The sequence below is a fragment of the Paramisgurnus dabryanus genome, chromosome 11 (assembly GCF_030506205.2).
Source record: "Paramisgurnus dabryanus chromosome 11, PD_genome_1.1, whole genome shotgun sequence".
Classification (NCBI taxonomy): domain Eukaryota; kingdom Metazoa; phylum Chordata; class Actinopteri; order Cypriniformes; family Cobitidae; genus Paramisgurnus; species Paramisgurnus dabryanus.
In genome coordinates, this window is record NC_133347.1 from 29,096,444 (window position 1) to 29,113,619 (window position 17,176).

The following is a 17,176-nucleotide window of genomic DNA, read 5'->3' on the forward strand; positions in this document are numbered from 1 at the left end:
TAAATAATTCTTAATATTTTTTAAATTTAGTTTTTACACAGACCCTGAAGATTATACAAAGATGCCTGCAATTGTAGTGCGCATGCATCAACCGCCTCTGTTCCCATGCATGGTCAAGCATTTGTGTAAAAAACAAAGTACTTTGTATTTTGCATAAAAAATTCATGAATTCATTGTGTGCTGCTTTTGCATTATGATTTAGTGTTTAAACATTGAAGGGTGCAGCAAGCTATAAATTCAGCTGCTTGTGTTTGCGTACTTGTGTGTGAATGTTTCAGTCCTTACCTTTAATGCTATTGTTCCGTTCATTCTTTTTAAAGAAATCTATTGGGGTCAAGGTGTTGAAGTGTCGACATTAACTCTGTGTTGCACAAGATTAGATTTTTACATTTGAAATGATGGGTGGAAAAACACTTTCAAAGTGATCTATATTAGTGATGCACCGATGTATCGGCCGCCGATATTTATCGGCCGATTTTTGATGAATTTGAAACCATCGGCATATCGGCAATAGCACGAGAAAGGCCGATACTGATTGTTTATTAATTAACTGCATAAAGAAATCCATTTTATGTAAAAAAAAAAATGAGTTAATGTTGTTAATAAAATAAATGCTGTATAGCAAAAACCACCTTTGAAGGTTGTCATGCTGTCTTATCATATTTGTTTTAGCTTAATTTGTGCCTCTCTTATTATGTTGGTCAGTTGAATGTTAATCAGATCCAATCCATGTTCAGTAAAAATAATTTGAAGCATAAATAAACTAGCTAATAGACCAACTGTATAGTATTATATACCAGTGTTTAATATCGGTATCGGCATCGGTATCGGCCAGAAGTTGTCTGTTTAAATCGATATCGGTATCGGCCCAAAAAATCCTATCGGTGCATCCCTAATCTATATGGTTGTTCTCTATCTTGTTCTCTCTCTTTCTTCTTTTCTGTAGAGCCATTCACGTAATCTCATCATCTTTCAATTAATACAACTTTTGTAATATTTATTGTTGCTGTTTTTCACACTTTACTTTTCCTAAAGTCTACAGCTGGGAGTCGTGGGGAGCATAGAGTTGGCTCTTTGACACCTCCCTCTTCTCCTAAAACTGCTCCAAAGGGAGGTCACAGAAGAATTCTGAGTGATGTCACGCACAGCACCATATTCGGAGTTCCTGTCAGCAAGTCCACTCAACTCCTACAAGCTGCTGCAGCGGAGGCCGGTCTCAACAAATCCAAGTAAATCAATGTATCATTTTACAGTTTTATAGACAGAAATTGTTTTAATATATAATACTGTACATTCTGATGACGCGATATGTACGTAATTCTCCCAGAAACACCTCAATACGTGTCAGCTCCCAGGAATAAGAAGCTTTCCTTGCCAATAAAGTCTGGATAACACTCCTACATCTCTTATTTAAAATAATGTACAACCCCAAAACAGAAAAAGTTGGGACACAGTAGAAATTGTGAGTAAAAAAGGAATGGACTAATTTACAAATCTCATAAACTTATATTTTATTCACAGTAGAATATAGATAACATATCAAATGTTGAAAGTAAGAAATTTTGAAAAGTCATGCCAAATATTGGCTCATTTTGGATTTCATGAGAGCTACACATTCCAAAAAAAGTTGGGACAGGTAGCAATAAGAGGCCAGAAAATGTAAATGTACATATAAGGAACAGTTGAAAGACCAATTTGCAACTTATTAGGTCAATTGGCAACATGATTGGGTATAAAAAGAGCCTCTCAGAGTGGCAGTGTCTCTCAGAGGTCAAGATGGGCAGAGAATCACCAATTCCCCAAATGCTGCAGCGAAAAATAGTTTTCTGAGTTTCTCAGAGAAAAATTGCAATGAGATTGAAGTTATCATCATCTACAGTGCATAATATCACCCAAAGATTCAGAGAATCTGGAACAATCTCTGTGCGTAAGGGTCAAGGCTGGAAAACCATACTGGATGCCCGTGATCTTCGGGCTCTTAGACGGCACTGCATCACATACAGGAATGCTACTGTAATGGAAATCATAACATGGGCTCAGGAATACTTCCAGAACACATTGTCAGTAAACACAATCCACCGTGTCATTCGCTGTTGCCAGCTAAAACTCTGTAGGTCAAAAAAGAAGCCATATCTAAACATGACCCAGAAGCGCAGGCGTTTTCCCTGGGCCAAGGCTCATTTAAAATGGACTTTGGCAAAGTGGAAAACTGTTCTGTGGTCCAACGAATCAAAATTTGAAGTTCTTTTTGAAAAACTGGGACGTCATTTCATCCGGACTAAAGAGGACAATGACAACCCAAGTTGTTATTAGCGCTCATTTCAGAAGCCTGCATCTCTGATGGTTTGGGGTTGCATGAGTGCGTGTGGCATGGGCAGCTTACACATCTGGAAAGGCACCATCAATGCTGAAAGGTTTATCCAAGTTCTAGATACATATGATCCCATTCAGACGTCGTCTCTTTCAGGGAAGACCTTGCATTTTCCAACATGACAAATGCCAGACCACATACTGCATCAATTACAACATCAAGACTGCATAGAAGAAGGATCTGAGTACTGAAATGTCCAGCCTGCAGTCCAGATCTTTCACCCAAAGAAAAGATTTGGTGCATCATAAAGCAGAAGATGCGACAAAGAAGACCTAAGACAGTTGAGCAACTAGAAGCCTGTTTTAGACAAGAATGGGACAACGTTCCTATTCCTAAACATTGGTCCTCCTCCAGCTGTTCCTTGTATGTACATTTAACTTTTATGGCTTCTTATTGCTACCTGTCCCAACTTTTTTTGGAATGTGTAGCTCTCATCAAATCATAAATGAGCCAATATTTGGCATGACATTTCAAAATATCTCACTTTCAACATTTGATATGTTATCTATATACTACTGTGAATAAAATATAAGTTTATGAGATTTGTAAATTATTCCATTCCTTTTTTACTCACAATTTCTACTGTGTCCCAACTTTTTCTGATTTGGGGTTGTACTATAACATCCAAGAAATACCTATACGTTGCCACTCCTAAGTATAAAGGGCTTTCCTTTGCATTAATGTTTCGATAATAGTCTCTTTGGTTAAAAATAATGCCTAGTACGGTGAACATAATATTAGTAAACCTACAAACATCAGTCGACGTGATGTTTGGAATGACTTATCGTGAGTGGAAAAACAATTTTTATTGATTAATGGAAACTGTCATTTGTTGACATTTAGAAAATAACACGCAAAGTTTTACGCAAATCTGCAATAGAAAGCGCAGCTTCAGACGACACATGGATATATGATGTCCACTTTTAAACATCAATACTTACTGTATTCACTAACCTATCCCAACCTAATTACCTACACTACAGTGTGATCACTATGCTGTAAGTGGAGGTAAGTGAGTAATAAAAGGGCATTTACAAATAGATGTCTTAAAGGTACGGTAGCAAATTATGTCTGGCGATTATGTAGACATCATTTGAATTGCATTAAATGTTTGTTTTGGTCTCTGCCGTAGGTCAGCTAGCACCACTCCGTCTGGTTCTCCATGCTCATCACAGCAGAGTGTTTATAAATCAGTGGACCCCTCTGGACCCTCGACTGGAGCCCCAGCATCCTGGAACCCTTTTGGTGATGACTTCTCAAAACTTACAGCTGAAGAGCTCCTTAACAAGGACTTTGCCAAACTAGACGGTAAAGCCAATGCTTTCGTAAGCAGACATGTGTTCCAACACTGTAAAGTATTTGCTATAGTAATACATGTTTCGTATAAACAAAGAAATTCATATTTAAATATGACATATTAATGTCTGTCAGCCAGCACAACACTAAATGCACCTTTAAAGGGTGATTTGTCCAAAGACTTCACTTTACGTGTGTGTTTGTGTTTCCAGCTAAGACAGGAGAGAAGTCGTGTCCTGATAATCTGATTTCTGGGTTGCAGTCTGTGTCTTCCAATAATGGCTTTCTCCATGGAGGAGGTATGATCTTTACTATTATTACTAGTCTTGCTTTTTCTCCCAATGCTTGCTTAGCATCTGGAAATACTGAAATTACTTAAAGCTCTGCCACCTTTGTCAAAAATCTCCATGTTAGTTGTGTTAGGTTAATGTTTACTTTTCAACTCATTTCATCCATATACATGTTGAACAGTTTATTTTCTTTAAAATCTATAATAAATCATGCTAGTCTTTTGAATAACTTTGAATCAAAGAGTACATACAAGGTGCGATTTTCTGGGGGGATGGGGGGATTATCCCCCCTCTGGTATTTATATCCCTGCCTCTGATGAATTCTTTTGTATCCCCGGTGGGGACAAAATATATCCCCCATGATTAATAGTCATAAAAGGGCCATATGAACATATAAAATAAAGATAATTTGTCGAGAGGAACTCCCAGGATAACACAGGAAAGCAAAAAAGAGGTCAAAAGTCTGTCATTAAACAGAGTATTTTCTAAGTCTGAAGTCTTGTCTTCGTAGGCATACATAGCCTATTTATTGTTATATTGAGAGTCTGAAGTGCATTGCATTTTTCCCATTAAATATTATGATCATAAACAAGTGAGTCATGATTATAAGTCAGTGAGAGCTGTGCAGTAATAGTAAACCTCACATTCTTAAGCCTTCCAGAAATACAGGTTGTCACTTGCATCATATTTTCTAGCAGCTTCATGCTGACTCTTTCCTCTTCCTATTTATAGAGACAGACACACGTCTCACACGTCCACGTTGGGCAAACATTTGTAACACTAATCACATTTTAGTTTTGTCCATACTATATGATCACTGTATTCTGTTTTCAGAAGTTACAAAAGTTATTTATTGATGTGCTTTTTGTTTATTGGGGAAAGAACTTAAAGGGACAATATTATGCTTATGAAGTTTCAACTCAAAATACTCCACAGATCATTTATTATAGCATGTCCAAAATGACCCTATTTGGGTGGGAGCAAAAAGGTGCTCTTTCAATGTCTGTACCTTTAAATGCAAATGAGCTACTGCTTTTGGTTAAAATATCTGATTCCTGTGAATACAGTCTGAGACAATAGTATCTTTAGCCACATTAGTGCTACAACATGCTAACGAACACATTTAGAAAGGCTTAGAATGGCCATGGGTGGGGCTTTGTCAGTGTGACATCACATTAACAAGAGAATCAAAACAACATGTATAATGAGACTGCTTTGGTTTAATAGAGATTAAAAAAGAACGAAGCACATGTAACTGGAATAGTAGTGTAAAAAAGTGTAAAAAAATTCACAAAAACACAATTATGTAAATAGACAGCATATTAGGCTACACTGTATAACATTGAATATACAGTGAGGAAAATAAGTATTACACCCTGTTATTTTGCAAGTTCTCCCACTTCGAAATCATGGAGGGGTCTGAAATTGTCATCACAGGTGCTTGTCCATTATGAGAGACATAATCTAAAAAAAAATCCAGAAATCACATTGTATGATTTTTTAAAACTATTTATTTGTATGATACAGCTGCAAATAAGTATTTGAACACCTGTCTATCAGCTAGAATTCTGACCCTCAAAGACCTGTTAGTCTGCCTTTAAAATGTCCACCTCCACTCCATTTATTATCCTAAATTACATACACCTGTTTGAGGTCATTAGCTGCATAAAGACACCTGTCCACCCCATACAATCAGTAAGAATCCAACTACTAACATGGCCAAGACCAAAGAGCTGTCCAAAGACACTAGAGACAAAATTGGACACCTCCACAAATCTGGAAAATGGTTACAGGGAAATTACCAAGCAGCTTGGTGAAAAAAGGTCCACTGTTGGAGCAATCATTAGAAAATGGAAGAAGCTAAACATGACTGTCAATCTCCCTCGGAGGCTCCATGCAAGATCTCACCTCGTGGGGTCTTCATGATCCTAAGAAAGGTGAGAAATCAGCCCAGAACTACAAGGGAGGAGCTGGTCAATGACCTGAAAAGAGCTGGGACCATTGTTTTCAAGGTTACTGTTGGTAATACACAAAGACGTCATTGTTTGAAATCATGCATGGCACGGAAGGTTCCCCTGCTTAAACCAGCACATGTCCAGGCCCGTCTTAAGTTTGCCAATGACCATTTGGATGATCCAGAGGAGTCATGGGAGAAAGTCATGTGGTCAGACGAGACCAAAATATAACTTTTTGGGTCATAATTCCACTAAACGTGTTTGGAGGAAGAAGAATGATGAGTACAATCCCAAGAACACTATCCCTACTGTAGCATTGTGCTTTGGTGGTGTTTGTCTGCACATGGGACAGGGCGACTGCACTGTATTAAGGAGAGGATGACCGGGGCCATGTATTGCGAGATTTGAAGATGGGTCGAGGCTGGGTCTTCCAACATGACAATGACCCGAAGCACACAGCCAGGATAACCAAGGAGTGGCTCTGTTAGAAGCATATCAAGGTTCTGGCGTGGCCTAGCCAGTCCTGATGCATTTTGTTTGTCAAAAAGCAGATTAATGCTTGTGGTTCTTACGCAAGCACAGTATGATAATCCTCTTTGAATCTGATGACATGCACACAATCGTCCGGGGTAAAGTTAAGGCACAGGTGAATCTTTCAAAAGCAGTCGGATGTAGGCCTACAGTATGGTCATGAAATTGACTTTTGTGTACTCGGGCTCTGTGGGGATCTATTACAAACACACGTTGTCTGTCAGTCAACACTTTCTTGCCTAGTGTACTACAAAATGAGCCTAAAATATAGATGTACAAGAAGGGACCAGAAGCATATAAGGATCTTAACACTTTAATACATTGGCAACAATCCACATAACCCTGGTTTGCACAGACAGGTTTGCATCACTTAAACTTACTTTATAACGGTCAAAAAAATTCTGTGTTCTTGGTTTGTTCCCTATCCTAGTAAAACGGGGGAAGCAAACTTTCTGCTGTTCTGTGACCTGAGTGCTACCCAACACCCTCCCCCCCCCCACACACACACCCTCATCCTAAAGTCCTTTTATTTACAAATGCTGTAAGTAAAAAATCAGACAGAGTTTGATTCTCGACTGATTCGCATGTATCTCATACCTAGTCAGGTACTTTCTTCTGAATAATAACCCTGAAGCCTGTGACGAAGGGACTGGACTAACATGAATTAAATAAACGGTGTAATGGCTTTGCATCTGTTTAAACTTTGTTTGGATGTCAGCCTGTATATGTTGATTAACTTGTGATGATAGTGCTTGATGAGTGGGTTGTTGATTTTAACACCTAGATTATGGAAACAGTGTTTAAACTAATGCTAACAAAGACAACACGCACTTTTATTTAGTCACTGATGATGTCACCATGTTTACCTGTCGGATTGTACTTGCTGATGCATTTACATGTGAAGTTGTCACTGGGATCTTTCAAAACATTAGATTTGATTACATTAGATTTCAGATCTGTCACTCTCTTGTGCTGTCTCACAACCCCTCTTATCTTTCATCTCATTTTAATGTTTATTTTATGAAATATTGTTTTTAATTACTTTGAATTAATTACCTTCTCATTACCTTATTGACTCCTTGCCTCTTTCTTCTCTCTTCACTCTCTTCTCACTCTCCTTCTGTTTCCATTCACTCTTTATACGTCCTCTTCCTGCTTTTTCCTCTTCTTCTCTCCTTACTACTTGCATTGCATAATTCTGGTCTCCCCTCCTCACGTCCCCTTTCCTCTTATCACTCTCTCTTCCTCTTCTTTCCTCAATATTTACTCTGCTCACTCTCTCCTGCTCTCGTCGCTTTTTTCTTTTCCTCGATCTTCTCCATTCCTCACTGTCTCTTCTCCTCACCCTCTCCTCTTCTCCTTTTCTTCCTGTCTCCTCTCTTCTCCACTCCTCACTGTCTCCTCTCCTTTTCTCACTCTCTCCATATCTCCTGTCCTTTTTGTAATGTTTCATTTCTTCTACACTACTAACGGTCTCTTCTCACTTTCTCCTCTCTTCTTCTTATTCGTGTTCCCTCATTTTTTCACTCCTTACTGTCTCTTAACCTTGCATCTTCTCATCTCTGCATCATCTATTTCCCGTCTTCTCCTCTTTCTCACCTCACATCATGTCTCTTCTCCACTCTCTTCTAATGGAGTAGAGAAATTGATTGAGGGTTTGAAGTCTCCTGACCCCCCCTCCTCTCTGATCCTCCCTGACCTTCCTTTGAATGACCCCTTCAGTCCTGCAGACTGTGGACATGGTAACCAGCTCCTTGTTCATCAAATTTGTTGGTCTCCACTGGTCTCTCTTAGTCTGTTAATGTTAAATGTTTTTTTCTTAGTTAGGTTCAGAGTAAATCCTATTCTTGGATCTCCCTAATTGCTCTCTTTTTCTTATATTTTTCAGTCTTTGCTTATAACCGTTTTCAGTTTCTCATCTGTCTGTCTGTATGGTTGTATTACGGTAAATGTAGCGTTCATTGGAAATTTCTTCTCCTCTCCTCGCTCTCTATTCCTCTCTTGACCTTCTTGTCTACTCTCTTCTCTACTCCTCACTGTCTCCTCTCCTCCCTCTCTACACCTCTCTTCTCTTTTTCTTCTTGTCTCCTTTCTTATCCACTACTCACTGTCTCCTCACTCTCTACTCCTCTCTTCTCATTTTCTTCTTGTCTCCTCTCTTCACCACTCCTGACTGTCTCCTCTCCTCACTTTCTACTCCTCTCTTCTCCTTTTCTTCTCCACTCCTACTCCTCTCTTCTCCTTTTCTTCCTGCATCCTTTTCTTCTAAACTCCTCATTCTCTACTTCTCTCTTCTCCTTTTCTTCCTGTCTCCTTTTCTTCTCCACTCCTCACTGTCTCCTCTCCTCACTCTATACTCCTCTCTTCTCCTTTTCTTCTTGTCTCCTCTCTTCACCACTCCTGACTGTCTCCTCTCCTCACTCTCTACTCCTCTCTTCTCCTTTTCTTCTCCACTCCTACTCCTCTCTTCTCCTTTTCTTCCTGTCTCCTTTTCTTCTCCACTCCTCACTGTCTCCTCTCCTGACTCTATACTCCTCTCTTCTCCTTTTCTTCTTGTCTCCTCTCTTCACCACTCCTGACTGTCTCCTCTCCTCACTTTCTACTCCTCTCTTCTCCTTTTCTTCTCCACTCCTACTCCTCTCTTCTCCTTTTCTTCCTGTCTCCTTTTCTTCTCCACTCCTCACTGTCTCCTCTCCTGACTCTATACTCCTCTCTTCTCCTTTTCTTCTTGTCTCCTCTCTTCACCACTCCTGACTGTCTCCTCTCCTCACTTTCTACTCCTCTCTTCTTCTTTTCTTCTCCACTCCTACTCCTCTCTTCTCCTTTTCTTCCTGTCTCCTTTTCTTCTCCACTCCTCATTCTCTACTTCTCTCTTCTCCTTTTCTTCCTGTCTCCTTTTCTTCTCCACTCCTCACTGTCTCCTCTCCTCACTCTATACTCCTCTCTTCTCCTTTTCTTCTTGTCTCCTCTCTTCACCACTCCTGACTGTCTCCTCTCCTCACTCTCTACTTCTCTCTTCTCCTTTTGTTCCTGTCTCCTCTGTTCTCCACTTCTCACTCTCTCATTTTCTTTCTGTCTCCTCTCTTCTCCATTTTTCACTGTCTCCTCTCCTCACTCTCTACTCTCTTTTCCCTTTCTTCTTGTCTCATCTCTTCTCCACCTCTCACTGTCTCCACCCAACTGTCTCCTCGCTCTCTTTTCATTTTCTTTTGGTTTCCTCTTTTCTTCACTCCTTACTATCTCCTCGCTCTGTCCTTTTATTTTCCTTTTCTTTCTGTCTATCTCCTCTCTTCTCCACTCCTGTATATGTCTTCGATCGTGCATAGAATGAATAGGTGTCTCCATGGACATGTTTTATCTTGTTTTTATATGAGCAGTGGAACATATCAGTACAGCCTACATCAAATGCTGACATGCTGTGCATTAGGCAATAGTGGATAAAAATGTTAAAAATACACTTAAATAAAGTTATTAAAACTTTTTATTAACTAAAATGAATTCAGTATTTCTGTGACCATTTTATTTTCGTTATCGTCCTTGGTGCATTAGCACACCATTTTATGGTAGCATTTTTACTGTAACTTAAGGTATCAAGTCCGAGACATGTATGTATGTGAATATACTTTATATATACTGTACAGTTTAATTCATGTAAATATTTTTTTTATGTGCAGCTGTTGTGGATTCTCTGATTCCTGGTCTGGATCCTCTACAGACTGATCCTGGGTCAGCCACAATAGCAGGTCAGCAATTCTTTAAATATCCTCCTGCTCTTTATAATACAGCAGCTTGCTGATGCGATGAATCTGCTGACGTTGTGATGTACTCAACACTATTACAATAGCTTGGCCAAATGTGCAAAGTGTTCTCAGTCAATCAATTTGACCTCATAACTTTGTTATTTTACCCGGCATATTCAAGATTCTAATGCCCAAAACACATATCTGTAGTTAAAGGAACATGCCCACATTTTGGGAATTTAGCTTATTCCCGGTATCCCCCAGAGTTAGATAAGTCCATACATACCTTTCTCATTTCCGTGTGTGCTGTAACTCTGTCTGACGCAGCCCCCGCTAGCTTAGCTTAGCACAAAGACTGGAAGTAAATGGCTCCAGCTAGCATACTGCTCCCAATAAGTGATAAAATAAAGCGAACATTTTCCTATTTATATGTTGTGATTTGTATAGTCACACCGTCTACAAATAACAAGTTGATATGAGACACAGCCATCTTTTAACAGTATATATACTGGGAACTATATTCTCAGAAGGCAGAGCACAGAAATGTTTTTAAAGGTTTAAAAGTGTAGTCTTGTTTAATATTGTGTAATTCTCTGAAAGTCATGAACATTTCATAAGGTAAATGAGTCAACTGTCCTTAATAAATCAGTCAGAAAATAAGACTGAAAACATTTCATTAATATGAGTAAGAAACACCAATGCCTGCATTAAATATTTCACGTATTAGTTCTGTCAACACATCAGTATTTTTCGTTTTAGTGTGTATGAACACGTAAGTAAATGTACTTTACATAAACACACACGTATTCTGATGAGATCACTTTGGGTTGCCACCTAATAATGTATTACAGAAATCAGCACAACAAAAAGCAGACTTCTGAACTTTTGTTTTAGAAGGGCATTCATGATCATGTACCTACAAATGTTGCCGTTTTAGGTTAAGAACAGAGTCACGGTCTAGATGACATAAAATGAATTAGAATTTTCTACCTGCGATGAATAACACACAATAACCCGGTGACCTCACCTGTCCTCATTAGGCTTTATATAACTTGTCATCACTTGTTTAATGAGAACATGTTGACTCATGAAGGACTCATGGGCATATTGTTGGTCATAGACGGCCTTTACTAACATCATTGGTGACAATGTCTATATTACTATTAAAGTCTAGAGGAGCTGTTTCACCTGATCTCTGTTTATCCTTTGAAACTGATGCATGTCATCTGTATAGTCTATAACTGGATTTGTGTTATTTCATTTGGTTCACTCTAGGTGGTAAATGTCGTTATGTATTAGATAACCTAAACAAATCTTTATTGGTCTTTTTGGCCTTGTGGAAAAAAAATAGTGCACTAGTGAAAAAAGTGCAAAAAATGTCATACATATATTGTATTTATCCATCAACTTCTTTATTAACTAAACTAAATAAATATTTGTTGTTAGCATTCTTTAAAACCAACTGTTGTTCATGGTGCACTTGCACACTAGTTTTGATGTAGCTTTGCAGTAATGTTGTCCCAGTAATGTATTGTAGCTTATTGATGAGAGGTGTTATTTTTACTTTTTCTAAGCAAAGAATAATAATCATATATTCTTTAACGAAAAAATAGACCTGAGCCAAATTGAAAGACTAGAACATCATATTAGAGACTTGACACAAACCAGGCAAGCCACCACCCATTGCAGTGTTTAATGTCATATTAATATGTATTAACGGTCAACAATTCTTTTAACCCTAACTGATAAAGCGTTAGGAAATACATTTTCATGGAAAGTGTTAGTCACAAAAAGTAAAAATGATTGCAAAAAACGACAATAAGAAATGGTTGACAAGTGATTTGGGCTCCTCAGCGTGGTTCAGCAAGGTAGTCCAACTCAAGGCATTTTAAGATCACAGTGCAACTCGGACAGATATAAATGTTTGCCATGATGAAGATGCACTGTGGTCAAAGCTAAAAGCGCTTTAACAAAATATTCCAGTATTTTCTCTGGTGGCACCAACATGTGTTTTCAGTCAGCCAAGGAAGCAATTGTTACTTCTTTCTTCATATTTATTTACACCCCACCTTATCTTGCTCATAAACACACTTGGTGATTCATCTCTTCATGTTAATTCATTTCTTTTTTCATTCACCTCTATGTTCTTTATAATTCTTGATTTCCAACGCTTGCTGTCCTCCAGAGTCTTTAATATCAGGAGATTCTCTTTTGGATGGCCTTCTCTCCCACCCCTCCACCGGGGCTCAAATACTGGCTTCATCCCCCTTGTCTCTTCCCACCCAGTCTATGGACCAGTTAACCCCTGTTGCTCGGGGCAGTGGACAGTCCCATCAGGGTAAGACAGCCTAAAAAGATTATGGTTGTCTCTTTACATTCCTTGGGAAGTTAAATGCCATTCGACGTTCCTTGTTCGGCCATTTTGGGTTTCGGCCATTTTTAAATTTTGTTATGCAGTGCAGTAGTTTATCACCTGCATGCCTACATTTTGGGACCACCACATAGAGTTGGGTGCATGTCTTTGCACTTGCCTGAGTAATGAGATTTGGGACCATCCAAAGTTAAGTTTTAGGGCAGAAAATTACTTTTTTAGAAAATTCTTCCAATTACTAATTATGCAACCCAAGTGTAATGGGAGGAGTCAAGTCAACTAAAAACTTATAAACCGAGAGATTTCACAGCAGTCCTGTGATTTCTATGATCTATAGCCACTCCTGCTTGTCTGTTTTCTTCACTTTCTCTCTCCTAATTTCTTTTCTCTTTTCTCTTTACTGGTCTGCTGTGGCACTAACACCCTCCCGCCATCTCAGATCCCGCTCACCCTCTGTCCGGCTTCCAGTCTTCTGAGACTGGGGAGCAAAGCACCCATAACCAGTTTGACCCAATTCCAGTGCTAATCTCCAAAACCACCAGCCAAGGTAAGTGAGTCAGGATAATGGAGAAAAGTTTCTGGGACAGAGCAAAGCATTATTTCATGAATCTAACCTCACCATGCGTAACGAGCGTCATCCGAGAGCCTGTGATCAGAAAAAGTCTTTAGCGAACTTACCTCAATAACGACATTAAGTTACATTTACAAACCATTTTATTTCTGTGGTGTGATGTTATATATTACGAAACATTAAAGTGTAGGACAGGACTTGATTTTATCTATAAGAAGTTGACTAGATTGTGGCTGGAGGCGAGGGAGCTGATAAATATTAGGGATTAGTGCTGTCATTTCCTTTTTAGGAAATAATATACAATTGTATTAATATGGCTTTTTAAGTAACACTAAACTTTCCATAAGAATTTCTTTTTAATTATTTTTTGGATTTATTTCAAGTTAATATATATATATATAGCCACACCACATGTAACCTTTACCTCAGTGCTGTTTTGTCTACCTTATTCTTGCTATTATTTCCTGCTATTCATCTCTTTTTTGCTTTTTTTCTCTCTCACCCCCTCTGCTGCCCTCCTCCACTTACCTTCATCTACATTCTTTTGCACATCTTTCATTTCTCTTCTCTCTCACTCTTTTCCTATTTCTGATATGTCTTAGGTGGTCATTCTCACAGCAACAGTGGCAGTTCTGAGACCAGTCTGCCCACGCTGGCACGCTCCCTTCTGCTGGTGGACCAACTCATCGATCTATAGAGGAAACAGAGAGGCGGAAAGCCAGGCAGATGATAGATAGAAAGAGAGAGAAAGAGAGAGAGAGAGGGCATTTTGGGGGCAGCGTGCAATTCTTTAATATAGCGAGAGTTTAGAAATGTCAGTCAATCTGATTTTAAGGATTCCCTCAGACCTGTTCATCCACCTAACCCATGGGTGTACTTTTATTTGTTTTGGCACACATTCTGTTCAAATTTGCGTTGTGTCTTTGGTCCATTAACATTCTCATAACTTCATCAATAATTGATCCTTCATAAACCCAGAATGTTACAACATGGCAACTTTATGGTACTCTATAGTACAATGTCCAGCTCGACTCTGTTTAAAAAAAAAGTCATTTGTAATTTATTCCAACAATATTTTAAAACATTTAAAGGTGGGGTGCATGATCTCTTAAAGGCCAATGTTGATATTTGAAATCACCTAAACATACACGCCCCTACCCCAATAGAATCTGGACCTTCTTTTGATTGATCGCCCCACACATATGCAACCCAGGCAAGGATGTCAATTAGTAGACACGCATCTTACTGCTGATTGGCTACAAGTGTCTTTTGGTAGTCGGCCCGACTCCCTTTTCCAAAGCCTTTCTCAAAAATCGTGCACCCCGCCTTTAACTTTATTTAGCGTAATGCTAACGTATTTCAAAAAACTGAATATTCAGCAAGCAGTAATAGAGAGGGCAGGAATAAATTCAGGCATGGCATTCAACTGGATTATGTACTAACTGGGCTGTGATTCTATTGGTTGATATTTTATCATGAGAGAGCAATGACTTCAGAAACAATTTTAAATCCGCAAACCTTTTTAAAATCCGAAAAGCGTTGTCTTTTAGAATTTTGCTGGTTGTCTTTAACATTTGCCCACTTACTGTACACTATTAAATAGCATTTTGTTTAAAAAAAAAAATGGTCACTGCTGTACCCTTTAAATGTCCTAAATATCCCATTACCTGTCGGGAAAAGATATAAATACATTTGGTACCAATATGTACCTTTGAGGTACTAATATGAACTGTTTAGGTACTTTTTTCAAATGTGTAATGCCCCAGTGACAGTGAAGTTTAGCATATCCTGTCATTTTTATAGACAATGTAAACATATCAGCGCAAAAAGTATTATTAGTGTTGATGTCCCATTATGTGTTTGTTCATTCACTCTGTCTTTTCCTCTTTCATTTATTCATTTATATTCATTTATTCCCTTGCTTCTTTTCTATTGCATTTTGCTACTACAAACATACAGTGGCCCCAAATATTACATAGACATTTTAGCCACAATCTTAAACATCTGATTGTCATTGCATCGAAATAAATGCTACCTTGTTTAACAATTTGTTAAATATAGTATGGTCAGCGTTTAAAGGCAAACCTTGCACAACATTTTTTTGAAGTGAAGACCTTGTTGACACACATACACATTACACTATTCATAAAATTAAAACTAAATAATAAAGTATCAACGAACACTACAATATGACAGAAAAGAATGCTTGTAAATATCCCAACACAAATTTTAGCAGCAGTAGGTACAGTAGTAACATAGTAAAGTGTATTGTGCGAAAGACAGTACACTGCAAAAAATGATGTGTTAATTTTTTACACATTGTTTGTGTCATGCCATTTAAGGGGATATTTCATGTTAAAATAAATAAAAGGGACAACACAAGATGTGTTAAAAACAGTGATGGGAGTAACAGGTTACAAAGTAAATCCGTTACTGTAATTCCACTAATTTTAGCGGTAATAAACATGTAACAAAGCTCAGGGACAACACATTTAATGCGACACACCTTCTGTGTTATTATTTATTGTGCCGCTCACCACAGTCCTGCGATGTTAACTCAGAAATGTCATGTTTGCAAGTGTTCATTTATCACAAAATAGAGTAACGTGAGTAACCAACTCATTTAAATTTTAGTAATTGTAACTGCGTTACTTGATTTAAAAAAAATACTTTGTTACAGGTTAATAACCGCTAAAAGTAGTGGAATTACAGTAACAGAATTACTTTGTAACCTGTTACTCCATCACTGTTTTAACACAACCTTTGTTGCCCCTTTTATTTATTTTAAAATGAATTAATGCCTTAAATGGCATGACACACACAATGTGTAAAAAATTAACACATCATTTTTTGCAGTGTATTTAAAATGTTATGTGCAAGGAAACACATAAAAACAGCACTAAAAGAATTTGTCCCTTTTTGCCCCAGTTCTGGATTGAAAATAACCATTTCTGCCATTTTTTAGAGCCTAGTATTGCTGAATGTTGAAAGTTTTTATGGCTCTGTGTCTGAAAACTAAGTTGGTATTAGTGGCCTGGTGATAGGATGGTTTGGGTCTTACTATTTTATTAATGATACTTAGCCTAACACACTGTATTAATGATACAAGATACATTATAAAAGATTAGAATATGACCTGTCCCTTTGTGGTTGTACAGTCATGTCATCTTCCATGGATGTGATGTTGGATTGTAATCTTATGTTCGAAAGTTTCACACACCATTTGTTCATCGTTCAAAAAATTTTTGTGAAATACTTTGTGTTTTAAATACCGAAAAGCTTATTATTTATGCATTCATGACCTCAAGAGTGGATTACTGTGTTACTGAGCGAGTGTACTGGTGGGCGTCGGTACCATTATATGTGGGTGGGACAAGACCCACCCAAATTTTAAGACCAATAATACTGGACCCACTCACTTTTTCTCAAATTAAGCGCATTAGTCTGTTCAACTGTCAAAGCGCAGTCATTCAAATCCATTCCACTAGAGCAATGTTTCCAAATCCTGGTCCTTGAGGACCCCCTCCCAGACATTTTTGGATGTCTCCGTTTTTAACACACCTGATGTTACTCATCAGCTTGTTAGGGAGACATGTTTACCATTTTGGAAGGAGGCTGATTAGTTGAATCGGGTGTTTTAAATAAGGAGACATCTAAAACTTTCTAGGAGGGGATCCTCAAGGACCAGGAATGGGAAGCACTGCACTAGAGGAATGCCATAATAAATTTAGCCACAGCCTTCCATGCTGCTGCTTCCTTAAATTCATTCCACTCGACTCATTTAAGCCCTTTTCACACAGACATTCCGGAAAATACACGGGAAAGGCATCCTGGATTTTTCCAGAATCGTTAGATTTTTTGTTAATTCACACTGTCATGATTACCCGGCATCTGATGGTCCCGGAAAGTCCCGCCCTCTCATCTACGCAGCGTCTGAAGTTTGCAAATTATTTATTATTTCTCTCTCCAGAAACAACTCGCGTGCATTTTTGTTTATGATAAGACTATAAAAGAGCGTGCGAACGCACAGTTGATGATCTCAGCTTCAGAG

General features: G+C 38.3%; 1 protein-coding gene across 6 annotated transcripts in view; it reads left to right on the forward strand.

The window, feature by feature from the left end:
• aak1a (AP2 associated kinase 1a) overlaps positions 1-17,176 on the forward strand; it is a 63,201-nt gene that overhangs the window by 32,119 nt on the left and 13,906 nt on the right. For 2 of the 6 annotated variants that reach the window (XM_065247730.2, XM_065247733.2), the window contains 7 exons: positions 1,036-1,229; positions 3,504-3,679; positions 3,880-3,966; positions 8,084-8,185; positions 10,118-10,186; positions 12,369-12,521; positions 12,994-13,101. In XM_065247730.2, the coding sequence (XP_065103802.1) occupies positions 1,036-1,229; positions 3,504-3,679; positions 3,880-3,966; positions 8,084-8,185; positions 10,118-10,186; positions 12,369-12,521; positions 12,994-13,101 (889 nt within the window). Of the gene's footprint in view, positions 1-1,035; positions 1,230-3,503; positions 3,680-3,879; positions 3,967-8,083; positions 8,186-10,117; positions 10,187-12,368; positions 12,522-12,993; positions 13,102-13,727; positions 15,467-17,176 lie in introns of those variants that run through there. The other 4 variants (XM_065247735.2, XM_065247731.2, XM_065247732.2 and 1 more) reach the window with 4 other exon arrangements.